Source organism: Ursus americanus, chromosome 33, assembly GCF_024610735.1.
Source record: "Ursus americanus isolate L20-20 chromosome 33, mUrsAme1.1.p, whole genome shotgun sequence".
NCBI lineage: Eukaryota > Metazoa > Chordata > Mammalia > Carnivora > Ursidae > Ursus > Ursus americanus.
This window is the reverse complement of record NC_142159.1, coordinates 10,508,371-10,526,816: the sequence shown is the minus strand read 5'-3', so window position 1 is coordinate 10,526,816 and position 18,446 is coordinate 10,508,371. Positions and strand designations below refer to the sequence as shown.

General features: G+C 59.6%; 2 protein-coding genes across 3 annotated transcripts in view; both read right to left on the bottom strand.

Annotated features, from left to right (window-relative positions):
- Positions 1 to 2,289: 2,289 nt before the first annotated feature.
- Positions 2,290 to 18,089, bottom strand: AHDC1 (AT-hook DNA binding motif containing 1). Of its 2 annotated transcripts, none has more exons than XM_045782705.2 (4): positions 17,989 to 18,089; positions 17,829 to 17,866; positions 12,525 to 17,438; positions 2,290 to 2,801 (listed from the first exon to the last, which is right to left on the bottom strand). In XM_045782705.2, exon 3 carries the CDS (start codon positions 17,362 to 17,364, stop codon positions 12,568 to 12,570), a length of 4,797 nt encoding a protein of 1,598 aa, XP_045638661.2. In that variant the 5' UTR covers positions 17,365 to 17,438; positions 17,829 to 17,866; positions 17,989 to 18,089; the 3' UTR covers positions 2,290 to 2,801; positions 12,525 to 12,567. The 2 variants fall into 2 exon arrangements, with proteins under 2 accessions (XP_045638661.2, XP_087714609.1); XM_087858483.1 differs by lacking the exon at positions 2,290 to 2,801 and adding an exon at positions 2,808 to 10,978.
- Positions 18,039 to 18,446, bottom strand: part of LOC123782479 (uncharacterized) — a 47,937-nt gene continuing 47,529 nt past the window's right edge. The window contains exon 5 of the mRNA XM_087858712.1: positions 18,039 to 18,200. Coding sequence (XP_087714838.1) covers positions 18,039 to 18,200 — 162 coding nt within the window. The remainder of the gene's footprint in view (positions 18,201 to 18,446) is intronic.

Sequence of the window (18,446 nt, the reverse complement as noted above, 5' to 3'; positions counted from 1 at the left end):
CCCTTGGTCCTGGCAGATCGCCCAAGTCTGCTCTCCAAAATACACCCCTGCCCTCTTCACCCCTCACTAAGCCACAGACTAAGCCCCCTCCCTTCCCTAAGCTCCTATTCTCTCGTTGCCCCCCCCCCCCCCACTACACTTTCCAGGAGCTTCCTCTCCAATTCTCTCTCCCAGCCCAGAAACTGTAGCTCCGCTCTTTGCAGTGAATCCCCATCCCTCCTCCAAAACCCTCTTCAAGTTAATGAGCCCCCTCGCTGGGCTATAATCACCTCCCTAAACTCCCATTTCCTTCATGGGTCGTCCCTCCCAACCCCCACCAATTCCTGGGCACACAAGCTTTCACTGCCCTCCCTCCCCATTTCAAGTAGAGCCCCAGTCCCTTCCACTGAATTCCCCCTACTGCCCCCTTTCCTCACTGAAACTCCTCTGGGCACCCTCAGCACCCCCCAACTCCTGCAGCCTGCCCCCACCTAGACAGCGTCCCAAGCTGCTTCTGCTTCCTCAGCAGCGCTGAACACACTTATTTTCTCCCTGCAGGCGATTCGCAGGGCTGAAAACAAGCTTCTCTCACCTCCTGCACTGGTTCGGTCCATGCCACCCGCTCCCAAGCAGCCTCCGCCAGGCCCCAGAGTGACCTTGCCAAAGCCCTCTCCCCGTGTCTGCTCCAAACAGACCTAACTACGTGTGGTGGCCACCCACCCCCCACCCCCACCTCCAGGCCCTTGCACATGCTGTTTACTCCTCGGGAACAGGAACAAAGACCCCCTTCCTGACCCTCACTGGGTCTTACTGCCCCCTGCCCCCACTTGCAATACCGTACTGGATTGTAGCCTCGAGCTTTGGGTTGTCGCCTTTGCCTCGCCAGGCAGTGAGGTGACCTGTCTTCCTGACTGTTGAGGGCGCACAGAGGGGGTTGATGGGGGGATAAGCCTCACATCCAGCACAGAGGCTGCAGGTTTGGGGGACTGTTTTACCTGCCCCATCTGAACCCTCCGACGTCCTCTTCCAGATAGGGGTCCCTAGAAGCTGGGAGTCCGTGTTCCCCTCAGAGGGTTCCTCAGACCCTCCCAAGGCCTGAACCTCGCTGTGTGGGCCGCGTGGAGCCGTCCCTCGGGGTCTCCCCGATCTTCGGTGGGGAGACAGAGCTCCCACAGGAAGCGCATCTCCAGGAAAAGCTGCTGCTGGAGACCAGGCAGCCCGGAGCGGGTGTTGTGCGGTCAAGGGCAGGCAAGAGCTCCCAAAGTCAGGGAGGGGGAACAGTGTAGCCTTTCCAGGTCCACCGGAAATAGGCGCGGGATTGAGATTTCTTTAGACAAAGTTTACTAATGCTGGGAGGAAACAGACCCAGCATTTGGGGTTCAGGGTGGAAAGGGGAAGGCAGAAATACGGGGGTTCCTGGCCTCTTCAACCTCTGCAACTTACACAGGCAGATGCCGGTGCGTCAGGTGTGCTGGGGCAAAATGGGGGGCCTGGAGACCAAGGAGATCCAGGCCCTGGGGTGAATGGGAGATACACAAACAGGGGCTACTCCAGGCCTTGTGGGAAAGGGGCTACCCCGCAAGGGGTCTTGGGCTTAGGATGGCATGAGTGTCTCCAGGACAGGTGTCCCTGAACCAGAGAACTGAAGGGCCCAAGGGCTGGGGTGACACAGTACAAATGAAGGGGTTGGAGTCATGAGACCTGGGATCTAGGATGGAATGAGAGCAGTCTCCCACAAGCAGGGAGACTTCGGGAAAGGAAACCTAGGACTTGAGGGGAGAAGGGTCTGAGAGGCCAGCATCCCCACACTTGTGGGGTGCTGGGGTGTGGGACACAATAGGGGTTGCAGAATCAGGGGAGACCCAGGACCAAGACCAAGGATCTAGGAGGCAGAATCCCAGGATCTGGGACACAAGGTGTGGAAGCCCTAGAGAGCAGGCGAGGAATCCCAGCGGCAGGGGAGACCCAGGGTCTGGGTTGTAATCTGGGGTGGGGGTGGGGGTTCCTGGATGCAAAGCTGACTCAGATCTCAGGCAGAAGGGAGACCTCAGAAGGAGGGAACACATGAAGGTATTTCACCTCTGGGGAGCCAGTGTCTGGACACAAAACCCAGCCATGCCTCTTCCATTCTATCCACTCTCACTCACCCCCTTTCACAAGACACAAGTGTTTTTTTTTTTTTTTTTTTTTTTGCTTTTTTTCATTTCTTTTTAATACAAACTTGGATCTTTGGGTGTGTCCTGCCAAAACAGAAAACAACAACAACAACAGAAGAGAAAACCCAAAAGAGTGAAAAATAAGAAAGAAAGGAAAAAAAAAAAAAGCTCCCGCAAGAGGTTCTGCTCCCCCCCCACCATGCGAATCTGCACACCACGGGACCACAGCAGGTTTACAGAATGCAATATACAATCCACGATTTATAATAAAACAGTATATACAATAAATAGGGTATTGTTCATTTTTGTCAAACGACCTGTAGATAAATTTCTCAGTGCATACTTGCAGGGGCTCTGGACACCTCGGAGCCCCGCTCGCAACCTCTTGCACACGCTCGCGCTCTCTCTCTCTTTTTTTTGTCTTTTTCTAAAACTGTGTTTTGTTTTTTAAGTTTTGTACATTTTTAAAAAGTATTTACAATTGCTGGTTTTGTGCAGAAAGGGCTCACCTTCGGCTTCTGCGTGGAGGAGATGGGCGGGGAGGGGTGGGGGGAGATGGTAGTGCAAGGGGGACAGGTGGGGTGGGGTGGGAGGCAGAGGGGCAGGCGCTCCTGCCAGAGGACAATGTGGACGCTGGGAGGGGTCTTGGCGTTGGTTTTCTGAAAGCTGCAAAGAAACACAAAAGAAGAGGCAGAAGTCAGGGGTAGGCACAGACACTGAGCTCTAAGAACAGAGAGGCTAAGAGCAGGATCCCCACCCAGTTCCTACCAGGATTCTGGGAGAAGCTAACCACATTGTTCCTTCTTCCAGAACACTCAAAATAGCCCCTTGTGAGACAATGAACTGTTTCTGGCCTTCTCTGAACTCAGTTTCCCCATCTGTAAAATAGGTTTGTATCCAAGGCCCGCCTCACTGAGAGGTAGAGGAGGCTCTGGGAAAGGAGCTGGGGTTCCAGACAGCGCAGTTTGTTAAGGACTTGGGCTCTTGCGTCAGACACAGCTGAGTTCAAATGCCAGCACCAGCCCTGGGCAGCTCTAGTACACTGGGCAAGTCGGTGAATCTCCATGAGCCTCAGTTTACTCATCTGTAAAAAGGGGATCCCACAGGTTTGCTGGGAGGATTCAGTGGCTTAAGGTGGATTAAGCCTGGTACAAGAAACATAAGAAATGATGCTGATTATACACCATTATTATTTTCCTGGGGCCTGAGCCAGCTAGGTGCCCAAGCCTCAGTTTCCTCATGCAACAATGAGTTTAGGAATTCTCCACACCGGGCTATTGTGAGGGATGACACAGGGGGGAGCACAGGGCTCCCGTACAGCACGGGTGTGAACGGCACACCTGCACACTTTCATTTCTTCTAATTCCAACCCTTTCCCAGTCCCCTCCCATGATGCCATTCTATTCCTTCCAGAGGCGAGGTGACCGGGAAGTCCGTCTTAATAAAGGAATAAAGAAATTGCCCAACACAACCCCATCTGTGTTTGGTCGCTGAGGCTCAGAAGCTCCCAAGTTCCCAGTCCCTACAATCACCAGACACTGGAGGTCTGAAGTACCCCTTCTCCAGACATCCCCATCTAGAACCCAAGGCCTTGCTGAGGCTGGCGGGAAGAGGCCCAGAGGGACAGGGATGGGCTCGACTCGTAGTCATGAGCCTGGCACTTTCGGAGTCCTGGCCTCCTTGAAGAGCCCTGAGATTCTGGTCCCTGCGCTCGGTGAGTGACCAGCCCACCAGAATTACAGGGTGGAGGGTGCTGCCACTGCCTTCTAAGACCCCTTAGCAGAACACCCCCCCCCACCCCTGCAGGAAGCAGGCAGCCACAGAAAGCCTTTCCTCTCTTGTCCTTTCTTGGCTTCCCTTCCCAACAGGGCCACATTTAAATTCTGCTCAGCCTTGGCTGCTGTCTGCTGGGCAGTCAGCCCTGGGGAAGACTTTTGTCCTGAGGTTGGACTTGCCAGGACTCCCTCCCAGGGCCAGGGGAACCAGGTGGGCTCCCGAGAGGTAGGGGCAGCCCCCATCCCAGTCTATCAGCCCAGGCGGCAAGCAGAGGCAGGAGGGGAAGGGTGAGAGCTGCATCTCTGTTAAGCAGTCAGGTCTCCTGGGGGTGACGGAGGACGGAGTATTAGCCGCGGGGGAAGGGGTGCGCCTGTCAGGGTGCGGCTGTATTAGAACCAGGGCGAACGGCAGACAAGCAGCTCTTGGGGCCGGGGGTGCTGTTGGGATGGATGTCAGCTCTCCGGGTAGGGTGATAAACAGGACCGGCTGGGCCCATAGCAGGTATCCATTAGGGCACAGGACTGCTGTATCTGGGGGAGCGGCTGCGGCTGGGAGGCTGCAGGCATCTATCCGTAGGGCAGCTTTACTGCAGTTGAGGAACAGCTCCCAAGCTAAGGAACCTCTGTTGGGGTGACAGGTATAGTGTGCTGGGGTGACATGTGAGGGGGAGACTCAGGACCGGCTGCTCCAAACCATTCAGCAAGTGGACTGTACCAAGCCCCAGCTTTCCCTGCTCCCCCGAAGGGCCCCGGGGCAGGCTGGGAGCCTCTGCACAAATCCCGGTCGCCCCCGCCCCCTCCGGCCCTTAGCCACTGCCAGTGACCCTCTCCAAGCCAGGTCTCCATGGTGATCTCAGCCCAGCAGGCAGCTCCTGCCAGAACCGTTCCCGCGGTGCTGGCGGCCGGCAGCAGGGAGGCTTTCTCACCCTCTGCTCAGCCCTCCCCGTCTCACCTGCCTCCTCCCTCTGCCCTCCCCACCTTTCGGGACTTGGCCAGAATCTGGGGGATGGTAGGGGTGGGGGCTGGGGAGAGAATCCACACCAGAGGTTCCTGAGCGGGGAGAAGGGAGAAGGGAGGGTGCGGTGGCCCTGGGGGACCCTGACCTCACCGGGTTCAACTCTACAAAACAGAACTAATGCTGCGGTACCAGGTGGCCTCGCGCTGGGCACTGGGGACAAAGCAGAGGAGACAGGTCTGGCCCCTGCCCTTGAGGGGCTCCATGGAGCAGAGAGGGATGCAGAGCAGACCCCAAGCAGGCAGTTCCAATGCAGGGAGATAGGGGCTGTGCCAAGGGACACCCTCGGGGGCTCAGGAAGCACCGAGGGGGCACCTAACCCGGCCTTGGCAGGAGGAACTCTGGCCTTCTACCCACTGCAGAGCACGGTGCCCAGCACACGCCGGGGTCGGGACTGTGTGCTGACTGAATGCCGGAGTGATGACCGCTCTAAGTCCGATCAGCGTGGCAAGGTCCAGCTCGGGTCTTGCACAGCTCCAGGACGCCTCCTTAGATCGCCCCGTTACCATAGCTACTGTGCACTTCTCCTTCCCTTCCACGCTCCTCCAGGGCAGAGACCTGTGTGTGGTACCTCCCTGTCCCCAATGCCAGCTTGCTGCCCGGGCCCCAGGACACCAGCCATTGTTCCTGAGACTTAACCTTTTAGTGCCTCTGTAATCAACCGCAGAACCACATGCCACGGAGCCCTCGCGCTCCAGCGGTTTTGCCGGCCAAGGTGCCAAGGCATGAAGTGGTCTCTGCCCGTCAGGAGGGGCTGGCACTGGGAGCATCGGGGGATAGCTGAGCGGACGTTCGCAGTGCTGCAGGTCACGTATACGTCAGGCTGTCCGCAGAGAGCTGCTCTCTCCCCACAAGGAGCACACGTTCGAGCCTTCATTTAAGTGCCCGGCACACACGTATCCACACCCACTAACTGCCAGGCCACGAGCTACAGTCTCACCTCCACCCTCTGGTCTCTGCCTCCAGAAGGGGGTCTCAACGTCTGACAAGGCAGAGGCGCAGAAGGCAGCGAGAATGTGTGAGAGTTTGAGCCAGACTTGCTGTGTCACCTAGGGCGAGTCCTTTCCCTCTCTGGGCTTCGGTCTCTATGTAAAGTAGGGGGTTGAACAGGTAATGGGAGGGATATTTGGGCCCCAAAGGGGCCAGAGGCAAACCACAGCTGCCTAAAGGCGGATCCACCCCCTCTGACATTTTCAGGCCAAGTCAAGCCTGCAGGTCCCTCAAACGTGGAGAGGATACTGCTTCCCTGGGGCTCAGACCACACTGGACAGATGGGAGACACCCTCTGGTAGGATGGATGGGCTGTAGGGTGTGGGTGTGGCTCTCCCCCAACTTGAGAGCAGGTTTTCAAAATCTGTGTCCCCCAGTGACCAACGGCACTCCTTAAACTCTAGGTCGTCAGCCATTCCCTCCTTAGGGGTCTTTCCCCACCTCGTCCACGGCTAGTGGGACCCAACAGGGTTCATATCCACGGCCGCCCACCCGGCTTGTGAGGCTCTCCCACCGTGCAGAGCTGCCACCGCTTACCAGTCCTAGGAGGCTCTACACCCGACACCCATGCTGTCTTCCCGCTCAGGGACGCCTCTGTAAAGACAGGCCCCAGCGATGGCTATGGATTGGGCATGGGACCGAGCGATCACCAAGGGCCCTTCCTGGCTCTGTCATTCCGTTCCTGCCGGGGTGGCTGTGTGTCTTTGGGCAAGTCCCATTCCCTGTCTGTAAACTGGGCGGGGTTGTACAAGGAGAACTCCAAAACCCTAGGTAGCTGGAGAGTCTGAATCGGTTTATTTACACACCCTTCCCCTGCCCCATTTTAGGAGTGTATCTGAGGATAGCAGCAGTGACAGAAATGGTCTCATACCCACTCCCGCTCCTTGCCCTTCCCGCTCTCCATTCCCTCTAGTCTACACGCTTGTCTTCGACTCAAGGCAAAAAACAATGTCCCAGGCATGACGTGACATCGGGGAAGATGGGGAAGGAGCACAGAGATGAGCAACCAGCCTAAAGGAGCCGATGATGTGGTGAGGACATTCCCAGGAAGGGTTGTCATGGGTGCATAAAGGGCTGGAGATTAAGTGGGCCTGGGAAGGATCCTGGAACGCTTCTTGGAGGAGGTGACGCCTGAATGAAAGATAGGAACTGACAGGTGGGAGATGGATGGTGGGCAGGAAAGGGCAGCCCACGCCAGTGACAGCCAGAGGAAAGGCACAGGGCACACTGGGGAAAGAAAGCTCCCTCCTAATTCCACATTCTAGGGCTGGAAAGGGAGGGTGTGTGAGAAGGAGGTCAGGGCGGAAAAGGGAGACCTGAATACCTGGAATACCAGGCTAGTGGCTGGGCTGTTATTTTGTAGGCGAGGAGACTGGAGGGGTGGGGGCGGGGAGGATGCCATAGACAGATGGTAAGCAATGGAGTCACAGGAGCAAAAGGGCTGGAATCAACTCATCCAGTAAATATGTGGGGGGCTCCAGACACCATGCATCGGGAAATGAAGAACAAAGCACTCTGGTGGCCAAGATGAGGGGAACGGACTGGGGCTGGGGGCAGGGGTTGGGGCAGAGACAGGGCAGCCACCGGTGACTGACCCAGGGCCACAGCTTCTGAAGCCTTAAATTTGCTCAAGACCCATTTTCTTTTTTCTTTTTTCCAAAGTAGGCTCTACGTCCAGTCCAGCGCGGGGCTTGAACTCATGACCCTGAGATCCAGACCTGAGCTGAGATCAAGAGTTGGACGCTTAACCTACTGAGTCACCCAGGTGCCCCCCAAGACCCATTTTCTGGCTCCAGGAAGCTCTTGCTGCCTGTCCTGCTCATGGTTCAGGAGGTTGGTCCCTGGAATTTCCAGGGGGCCTATTTCAGTCCCTGCCCTGGAGCATGATGCCCACATGGAGACTTTGAATGACCGCGTGTTTACAGGCTGTAAACGCCATGAGGGCAGGTGGCTGGTTCACGTGCGCTGAACACAGAATTAGCCTACTGCTCCCCCTCCCGCCCCCCAGCACAGAGGGCACTAAGGCAGCAAAAGTGAGGACAAAGATGGCAAATCTGCTGCAAGAAAAAGCCATGATGTCTTTACAAAGTCACGATGCGCCGAGAAAGGGGATCGGTGTGAGGACCTGCACGGGAAGGGCTTCTAGCTGACCTGGGTCATTTAGAAGTCTGGGTTCTGTTGCCCATCAGGCTTCAGGTCCCTTGTGTGTGGGGGGTGACTTACCTTGCCTCTGGGCCCCCCAGGGAGGAATCAGCCCAGTTGCTAAGGCCAAAAACTAGGTGGTGTTTCATAGCCTCCCACCAAAGGATGCAAACCCACACTAGACACAAAATCCTTCCTAGGAGACAACAGGGGCAGCCGGTGAAGGGAGGCTGGCTACCTACAGTCCTGAGCAAGGAGGAAAGGGTCAGAGGGGTGTGTGAGTCACACAGGCTGGGTGACAGAATTCAGCTGGTGGGAGGCACTTGTCCACCCATGTACCAACCGCTGACTATGTGCCAGGGACTGGGCTAAGGGCTTCATGGGGAATCTCATTAATTCTCACGGGAGACACAGCAAGGTGATGTGACTCACCGGGTCACATAACTGGTAAGGGATGGAACCGGGCTCCGCACAGAGGCTGGTCTTGCCCACAGCCATGCTCCTCACCACCACCCTCCAGTTCCAGGGCCTCCCTCCCCTGGGCTCTTCTGGGTCCACAGGGATGTGGGGAGATGGGAGAGGAGCAGGAGAGGGCACGTTCACAGAGAGATTATATTTCCAGGAAATGCGGGCTCAGAACAAGAAGGCCTGGCCTGAAAATGGCCGTGGGAGAGGCAAGACATGGGATGGGAGGGAGGACGGCCTCAGAGAGTGCGAAGAGAAGCCCACAAGAGGCAGGGCAGGGATGGCTGACCCCTGACGTGAGGGCTTTTCGCTCAGAGCCAGAGGCAAGATCAAGTGACCTCTTGAGGTTTCAAGACACAGAGAGACAAAGCCCAGAGCAGCTGGGGCCTGGCCCAGGTCCGGGCGTGCCTGCTGACCCTGGTTGGCTGGTGGCCTTGGAAACTGCTTCCTGCTCCGGTCAGGCCCCAGGCTGGTGTAACCTTGGAGGACCTGTGACATTTCTCTTGGCCTCAGGTCCACGCCTGAGAGGGAAAGGGAGGAGAGGGGGACTCCAGATTCCTGAGCACCTTGGAGGGCCTTTCCTGATCGCACAGGGTCTGGTAGGGCTGACCTTCAGCCATGAGGGCCCAATGTGGAGTCAGTCTCCCTGGCTCGGTTTTCCAGCTGAGGGACTGGAGAGGTCTGCCCTGGGCCTGAGCGCTCCCCACCCTCTACCCCTTCCCTCTGTCCCACCAGCCCAGCTCTCGGACCAAGGGGGGGGGGTCCCACATTCCACACTCTGACTCCCCTGAGCTTTTCTCTTCTAATTCACAGTGGGGTGTGACCCTCCCCCTGCCCACAGTTTCCTCTGCCTAGAATGCCTTTCCCCTCACATCTCTGTCCATCCAAATTTTGCCTATTCTTCAAGGTCCAGCTCAAATGCAGCTTCTTCCATAAAATCTCAAAATCTGTTTAAAATGCCAGGCCCAGAAACATTTGTAGAGAGTGTCCAACCAATCTGTCATTTTGCGGATGGGGAGTCAGCGGTGTGGGGTATTGGGGGAGTGGTAAGGCAAGATACCCAGGTTCTGGGGGGAGGGGCGGTATTGGGTGCGAATCCAGACTCCACCACTGACTAACGGTGGACCCCCGGGTAATGTTCCTAGCTGCACCCGCTTCCTCAACTCTCTGAGGAGGTGGCGAGGGGAGGGCACTACCATCTCCCAGCCTGCTGCGAGGGCTCAGTGGGGCAGTGTTGCAGGAAGCGCCCAGCCCGACATGGGTGCCTTTTCTCACCGAAAGTTCTGAGAGAGGACTTCTGACCCTAACACCCACCTTTCTGGTACACAAGCTTTGTTTCTCCCTGCCTCTGGCACCTGCCACTTGCCACCAGCTGTTTTCAGGTTCTTTGTGGACCTGTTTTAGCCTCCCGGGGTGGATGCTGAACTCTGAGGACAGGACCAGGACTGCTTTGTCTCCTCTAAGCCCCAGAGCCCCACGTCAGAGTGCTCACTGCCTGCTGGCGAATGAGCACATCTCCCTCCTTCAGCACTTGCCCGGGGGTGTGTCGGGGGCGGGGGAGGGGGGGCTTCTAGCTGGTAACTCTTCAATGGCTCCCCACTGCCCTCGGAATATAGTTCAAACTCCTTCCGGTACCCTGCCTGCACGTTCTGGCCCTGCCTGCTTTGCCCGCTCACTCAGTGAGTAATTACTGTCCTCTTATCGGTTCCTCAAGGTTGAGCTCCTTCCTGCCCCAGGCTTCACCCACTGCTGTTCCCTCTGCCCAGAATGCCCTTCCCACTCCCTGTTTAGCTGGTGCCCCTTCACCCTTCAGGCATCAGCTTCAGGCTCTGGTCAGTCCGCTGCAGGTTCCCACAAGCTCCTAGCTTTCCTCTCTCGTAGTCCTTCCTACGTTAATCATTACCAAATGCTTTGTTTCAGTCTACATACTGTCTTTCTCTCTAAGCTGGAAGCCCCCTGAGGACCAGGACCTCATCTGTGGTGTTCACTGGGGTGCGCCCCCCATGCCTGCTTCGTGGTGGGTGCTGGACAGATGTCTCTGGAACAAGTGAATGCATCAGTCTGAGGACAGTGCTGTCAACTCCCAGCCCTGAGTGGGGAGCGTGGCCAGAATGTGGGGCTGGATGGCATCCCAGTTCCTCCTGTGTTCAGGCCTCACTGGATGGTTCCATTATGTATCTCACTGAGCTGTGACCTGCTCAAACACCCAGCCCCCACACTCGTTTTATTTTCCCATCCAGAGCCCAGGAGGAACGGTTTTTGGATTATTTCACATTTCTGGATTATCCATGAGACATCTCCCCTCCAGTGAGAAGGATCAAGAGTTTGACATTTTAAACCCTAAGCAGCTTCTCCCCGGCCTGCCTCAGATCCGCAGCTCTGCTGCTTGCAGTGAGACGCATGGGGAATGGAAGGCCATTTTAATCTTGGCCTGGCTTCATTAGGAGGAAGATATGCTGCCAAAAAAAAAAAAAAAGTTTGGTCCACCGTCTATGCCATGCAGAATTGCAAAACCTAAGAGATTATCAAAGTCGAATTTCTTGAACAGATGGGGAAACAGAGGCCCAGGGCCGGAGGGAGTGAAAGCGTGGTCAAGGACACGGAGCATGCTGATGGCCAATTGGGGAATGGTCCTTCCCCAGGCCTCCTGATTCCCACGTGCTGCCCTTTGCCACCTTCAGGCACCAAGGGACCTGGGGTCAGGCAGAAAGGGGATAATAAGTTTCCACTGACATGACTTCAGGACCCTGAGTCACCCTGGCCTTGAACGGCCTCCCCAGAGCAGGGATGGGACTTTCCAGGAGCCCTGCTATTCCTTCTCCAGGAAGAGGCGCTCCCAGGAGGCTGCAGTGGAAGCAGAGGTGGAGGGTGAGGGGCTCAGACAGGCCACCTCCCCACCCCCCCATCTGAGGCAATTTTGTGACACCTCTGTTGTCCAAAGAGTGGGATCTGATGGGCCAGTTGTGGCTGTATTTCCTGGAGCAGCCTGTGCTCCAAGAAAATGATTCTTCCGACCCTGGCCCTTTTTACCATTTGGGGGGCATCCTTCCCTCTTTTATTCTCCTTTTCTTAAAATCTCGAGGATACTAAACGTTTGACTCCATCTCATGAGGACACAGTGCCTGGTAAACACAGTATCTAAACATCTAGCAAAATTTAACTGAACTCTCGGAAAAGCCTTTGGCTGCAGGAAAGGGAGCCTGGCTTTTCCCAGACAGGAAATATCCTGCCTGGGGACAGACCGCCTGGGTGCGGGTTGTCAGGCACAGCAGGAGCCCAGCACCACTCGCTCACTTCTGGCTCCCTACCCCACCTGCCTCTGACCACTCAGAGCCCACCTCAGGTCAAAGACGGTGAAAAAGAAATCTCTGGGTGGGCCCCAAGAGACCAGGAAAGACACTTCAGGCCATTTTCTAAAGCCCTTGCAGACTGTGACCAAGACGCAGTGACCACACCCGAGGCCTGGCCTGTGCCAGAGTGCACCATGAGCTAAATGAAGCTCCTAGAAAAACGAGCGGGTCTGGCCGGGTTGGTACCCTGGATGGGCCCTGGCAGTTAACTACCCAGCCTGCTTCACCCTTCACTCATCTCCCACGGGGCCATGCGATGCCCTCCCTGGCAAGAGGTCAAGTGGCGAGTGTTTCCTGGGACTCAGGCAGCGCCTGCCCAGGACCTAGCACGGACAAGGGACATAAACGCTTGATGAACCAAACCAGATGGCCCCACCCAATCTAGGGTTCTCCAACCATTTTGGTAACTCCATGTCCGAGCCTGATGCTGGGTTCCCCACCCAAACACCCCATCTCTTCCTGAAGACTGTCCCCAACATCCAATCCCAGTCTCCTTCCTGAATCCAAACTTCCTCTTATCGGGGTCCCTGATCTTGTTCTTAAGTCCTTCCCGCTCATCTCGGTACCTCTTCCCCTTGCCCAAGCTCTAACGGCCTCATCCTCCCCCGCCTGCCCAGGTCTCTGCCCGCTCCAACCCTTCCCCCAAACTCACCCAGGAACAAAACCTCGAGGTCCAGTCGGCACTTCAGTTGGCACTACAGGGAGGTGACGGTGAATGTGTCCTCAGGGTGAGGTTCCGCCATGGGCCCCAGGAAGCCGCTCTTGGGGCCCCCACCCAGGCCGGGATGCGCCTGCGGCATAAAGCCTGGATACCTGTAGGCGGTATCCTGCAGGGGCAGCAGCGAGTCCCTCGGCACAGGGGACAGGGTCAAGTCACTAAGGAGCGGGCAGCCATAGCCAGCGGCAGCGGCGGCAGGGCCACGGGGTGGGCCAGGCGGCCGGGCCATCTCCAGTGGCTCCTTGTCGGCCTTGGGTGTGGCCGGTGGGCTAGCCAGGTGTGGGGCACTGAGGCACGCGGCCTCCGTCCTGCCCAGGAAGTCAGCCAGCAGCCCTGTACCCACCTTCCCTTCATAGGGTGGGCTGCGGGCAGCTGAGCCCGGTGGGTACCAGTAAGCTGCACCCTTGCAGCTGGGGGAGTCGTAGTGGGGCTGGCCCAGCGGCAGGTCCCGACAGCTAAGGTGGGCCTGGGCTGCAGCCGCGTGGCCCAGGCTGGCCCCCTGGAGCCCATGCTTGAGGGGCTCACAGGCAGCCAGCTTCGTGGGTGGCGGCCGCAGCTCTTCCTTGAAGCCCAGCGTGGGTGAGCAGGTGGGTGAGTACGCCTTCTGCAGACCGGCATCAAACACCGTGGGCGGGTGCGCCAGAGGCGGGAAATGCTTGCCATCTAGGTCAGGAGCACCCAGGCTGGGCGAGTCGCAGTGGAAGCCTTGGCCGAAGGTGCCGTCAGAAGGAGTGGACGGGTTCATGGAGTAGGGTCCCATGAAGTCACAAGGGTCTCGCTCACCCACGCCGAAGGCCCTCGACTGGGAGGGCAGTGGTGACATGCTGCTGTCCCCGCTATAGTAGTCCAGGCCGAGGTCTGGGCTGTCCTGGAACAGGGGGTTGACAGGCTGTGGCTTGGGCATGAACTTGGCTTTGGCGGCCGCCCCGCCCCGCTCCTTCTTAGCTGAGCAGGCCCCACCACCCCGTCCACCCCGTGGCTGCCGGGGCCCGGTGCTCCGTTTGGATGGGTAGCCTGAGGCTGTGGCCGAGGCGGACGATGGGAAGCCCAGATGTGAGGCCTCGAACAGGTCCACCTTCTTCCGCCGTCCGCGGCCCGGCTTGGAGCTGCTCTGGAAGAGGACGCTCTGGTTCCAGTTGTAGCCGGGGGCAGAGGACGCCTCGTTCCAGTCCATCATCAGTTTCTCCAGGCTGGACAGGCTCGACTGGCCCTCGCTGCTCGAGGCCTCGCTGTTGGCGCGCCGAAAGCCGCCGCTGACCGGCTGATTGAACTGGGTGCTGTCGGAGGACGACTCGGAGAAGGTCTCGGACACGGCCGTCTGCTGCTTCACCTTCTGCGGCGTGTAGTTGGAGATGTCCAGGATCACGTTGGGCTCGCTGACGTGGCAGTCGAAACCAGGATTGTAGAGCTGACTGAAGGCCTCGGAGGCCCAGTCCAGGCCTCCATAGCCCTGCCGGAAAGGCCACTGAGAAGCCCCCGCGAACTGCCGACAGTTTTCAGGCGAGGGCTGGAAGGAGGAGGACGAGGAGGAGGCAGAGGCGGCGGAGGCGGCAGAGGCTGTGGTGCCCTTGGGCACCATGTAGCCGCCGGGAGAGACGGTGCTGGCCCGGCTGTCACAGCGCAGGGGTGTGGGGGCTGAACCAGAGAAGGGGGCCCCCTCCGAGCTGTTGAAGAAGGAGGCCTTGCTGGGTGGCAGGCAGGGGCCACCCGTAGGCGGTGGGGCGTAGCCGGCGCTGTGGGCGCTGCTGGGAGAGGCGGGCAGGCTACTGCCGCTGCCGTAGGCGAAGCTGCAGTCCTTGCTGTTAGCACAGTCCTGGCCCGTAAAGGGCTTAGCTGGGGCAAAAACGCTCTGTCCGGCCCCATAGCCACCGTACTGAGGCGGGTAGGTGCTGGCGGGCGGGTGGGTGGTGGGTGAGCGGGCCACGGCGGAAGGCGGCGGAGCCAGCTTCGGGAAGGTCTCGGCTGCCCGGCAGTCTGAAGTGGCTGGAGTTATCCCGTAGCTCGCTGCCCGGCCCGGCGGGAAGGTCTGGCGAGCGGGCAGCACAGGCTGGAAGGAGGGGTCCGCCCCGGCCCCACTGCTGCCCACTGCCACGGGGCTGGCCTTGGCCCCCCGGCTGGGGAAGGTGGCCAGGCCCCGCTGGGCAGGCAGGGTGCTGGCGGGGGGCCCTGCGTAGGTGCCCGATGCCTTCCGGGACTCGGGGCGAGAGGCTGAGAGGGCAAAGTCTAAGAGGTCGGAGGAGTCATCCGAATCGAGCAGTGAGCGAAAATAGCCGGTGAAGAGGTTTTGGCGCTCCTGGCTGAGCTCGGTCTGGCCCGCAGGCGCACCCGTGCCGTAGTAGCTGCCGCGGCCTGAGGCCCCGCTCTCGAGCCCAGTGGAGGCAAAGGCCTGGGCCTCGGTCCCCTGGAACCCACAGTTTCGGCCAGCTTGCCCGCCTGGGTGCCCGTGGTGAGGGGCCCAGCCACCACCCTTGTCCCCGGCCCACTCGGCGCCTGCCTCCCCAAAGCCTGGGCCGCCAGGCACCTGCTCTGGGAACAGAGTCCCGTTCTTCCGGGACCGCCTCTTGCGCTTGGGCTTCCCAGTCATGGCGTCCACCTCCCCCCGGCCCCGTTTGCGTGGGTGCCCCAATTCGGTGAGGCTGGGACCCCCGACGCCGGCAGCTGCCACTGCCACCACTTTCTTTTTCTTGCCAATGCCCTCGAAGAAGTCACTGAAGGAGCATCGGGCCGCCTTGGCTGCGTGGCCCCCACCCCGGCCACCAAAACCGCCTGCTTTACCACCACGCCGTCGGAAGCCCTGCACCCGGTGCAGGAAGTGGGAGATGCTCTGGGTGTCGGGGGCCTGGTGTACCGACTCGGGCTCGCTGGGCGTCCAGCAGCGGGGGGGCGAGCACCGCCCAGCGCACTGGCTCTGGCGGTTCAGGAAGGCCAGCTTGGCGAGGACGTCGGAGTACTCGGCCTTACTGTCATTGGCGTCTGCTGCGTAGGACGGCTGGGGGGAGGCCAGCTTCTGCTTCCGCCGCCGCCGTTTCTTCACCTCTGGCATGGCCATGGTCGCCGCCGCCACGGTGGCCGCTTCAGCCGCCACCACTGCTGGCTCCTTGGGCTTGCCAGGACCCAGCAGCAGGTTCTTAGGAGGGCGGCCGCGTTTCCGCTTAAGAATAATGGGCATCTCCCCAGGCGGGAAGACCACCACCACGTTCCGCCCGTTGTTCTTCATCTTCAGCAATGGCGTGGGCTCTGCGGAGACGCGCAGGCCCAGCTCCTTGCCCTCCACGCTCAGACTGCTGCTCAAGGAGGACACCTTGTATGTGGTCTTGTTCCGCCGCCCCAGCGACACCGGGATTTTGGCCATCTTCACCACCATGCGCCGCACGCCCCGGCACTTGCCTTTGCGGGTGGGGACCACCGGTGTCTGGGAGGATTCTGGCTCCAGCTCTGGGACTGGGCCCGGGCCTGGCAGGGCAGGAGGTGGTGGAGGCGGTGGTGGCGGGGGCTCGGCCAAGGCGGCCGCCAGCCCTGTGGGCATAGGCAGGGACAGCAGGCGGCCCTCTGGTCCGGCGTCTGCCTTGCGCCCCCGTCCAGCTTTCCGCCGGCGACACAGGATCTTTGGCCTATCAGTGCGCCGCAAGGCGTACTTGGGGTGACCCTCAGGCCCATGGGGGCCATGGGGTGAACACAAGTCCAGGCGCAAGGTCTCGCCCAGTGGGCAGGGCCCCAGGGGCTGCTGAGGCTCCAGACGGCGGCCAGGGACGTCAAGCAACTTGGGCAGGGGGTCAAGTGCCTGAGGGTCAAGCAGCTGTGACTCCAGGGAGTCGGGCAGGGTATCCAGGGCCTGCAGCGCCAGGCCTGGCAGCCCCAGAGGGTCAGCAAGAGGTTGCAGGGGTGGCAGCTCCAAAGCTTCCCCGAGCGGCTCTAGTGCCTGTGGGTCCAGGAAGCGGGGCTGGGGGTCTAGGAGCTGAGGCTCTGGCTCAGGAGATGGTGGCTCGAGGGCCTGGGCCTCTAGCAGCTGGGCCTCGGGGCAAGTAAGGGAGGCCAGCTCGCTGAGGATGTCGGCGTCAGCAAGTTCCGAGTAATCGGGGCCGTCTGGCTCTGGCTCTGGGGGCAGCCCGGTGGCCGCGGCCGTGGCTCCGGGACTATGGCCTTGGCCAGGCTGGGGACTGTCCCTAGGCTCGGGCTCAGGCTCATAGAGGGGGTGGCTGGGCCTCTCGGACTTGGCGTGGGGGGTGGCCCGCTCCTCGGGGCTGCGGATGCTGTTGGCCAGGCTGGGTGAGGAGAAGAAGCTGTACTGAAGGTCACCGGGGGGTGGGGCAGGCGGGCGGCTGAGTCTGAGGCCACCACAGTCCAGGTGCACGCCGCTGTGCTGCAGGTCCTGGGAGAGCCGGGTCAGGTCCTTCATGATGTCAATCAGCCGCACCACCGGTCGCAGCTTCACCCGCCCGTTGTCCCAGCGACGTCGGGAGCTGTTGCCGTCTCCCGCAGGGGTGGGGCAGTGGGCCTGTGAGACTGGACGGGCTGCCCTTGGGGGCAGCGGGTCGTCCCCCTTGGCAAGGACTGGTGGGCGCCGGGTGCTGGGGTCCCGGCGTGGGGGTGGGCGTGGGTTCTCGGAGAAGGTGTGGGCGAAGGCCTTGTCGGGTGGGCTGGCAGGGGGCCGGGTGGGAAGCAAGGGCCGTGGGGTGGGGGGGCCGCCGGGGTAGTACTTGGGCTCCCGGAGGTAGTCAGGAGAGCTGCACACGGCACTGGAAGTCACCACCAGGCCCTGGGGCTTCACACGCATCCTGACCTTGTCCTCCGCGGGCCGCCGGGCGGGGCCGGGGCTGACATGAGGGTGCGAGAAGCCGGGACCAGGACCTGTGGGGCAGGATGGGCAAGAGAGCCCTCACTGAACGCCCAAGACCTCAGCTTCCCACATCCCCAGTGAGCCGCTGCCACCCCTCCTGGGAGTCCCCTCAAGCCCCATCCCCAAGTTGACGCCCAGTCTTTTCCCGAACCACCGCATGCACCATGAACCCCTCAGGGGCCCCAGTCCCACTTGTTGACAGCTCACCCACTTCTAGACCCTGGCTACGGGCTCAGGGAGAAGAAGATGCCTGACTTGGAGAGGGAAGGCCATCAGCAGGCTGGGGTGACCACTCCAGATCAAAATTCAGGAGAAGGCCAGGAAATCCCATCCAGGGCATGACCTGTTCCCTCTGCCTGCCCGCCCGCCCCCCCCATTTTAGGAGAAGCCCGGCCACTCACCCTCGGCTCTGCCGCCTGGGCTGTCACACTGGAGATCTCTGTGGGCAACAAGACAGGGGATCTGAATTGTCAAGGTGGCCACAGCCCAACCACTCACTGCCTACTCCACACACCAGCCCAGCTCCCTCGGTGCCCCCTCCGGTGCGCACACCCCGCTGACCTGGGAGAGAGAGGGCCCCCGGGCCTGGGGGCTCTGCCAGTTGCTGGCTGTCAGCTGGGGGTGCTGTGGAGCAACTTCGGCCTGAGCCCAGGCCTCGGGGCGTGGACAGCGCCTGGAAAGGACCATCGCAGCTTTAGTGAGCACCTACTGCGCGCCAGGCACTGGGCTGGAAGCTGTCCAGGCATCGTTTCATTTAATTCTTCATACAAATCCTGTGAGGTAGGGGCTATTAATAACCCCATCTTGCAGATGAAGAAATGGAGGCTCAGAGATGAAGTAACATCATTCATTCATTTACTCATTACTTATGGAGTGCCTACTTTGCACAAAGACCGGGTAGACAAACAGTGATCAGATAATCATAAATGCTTTAATTATTAGTAGGATAAGAGCTGTAAAGAAAAAGTGAAGAGTGCCTCAGGTCAGAGGTGTGACAATCATACAGGCAGTCAACAACA

Bases quoted from the DNA above. Each gene is read 5' to 3' on its own strand.
- AHDC1 (XM_045782705.2), bottom strand. From the start codon at position 17,364: ATGCGTGTGAAGCCCCAGGGCCTGGTGGTGACTTCCAGTGCCGTGTGC.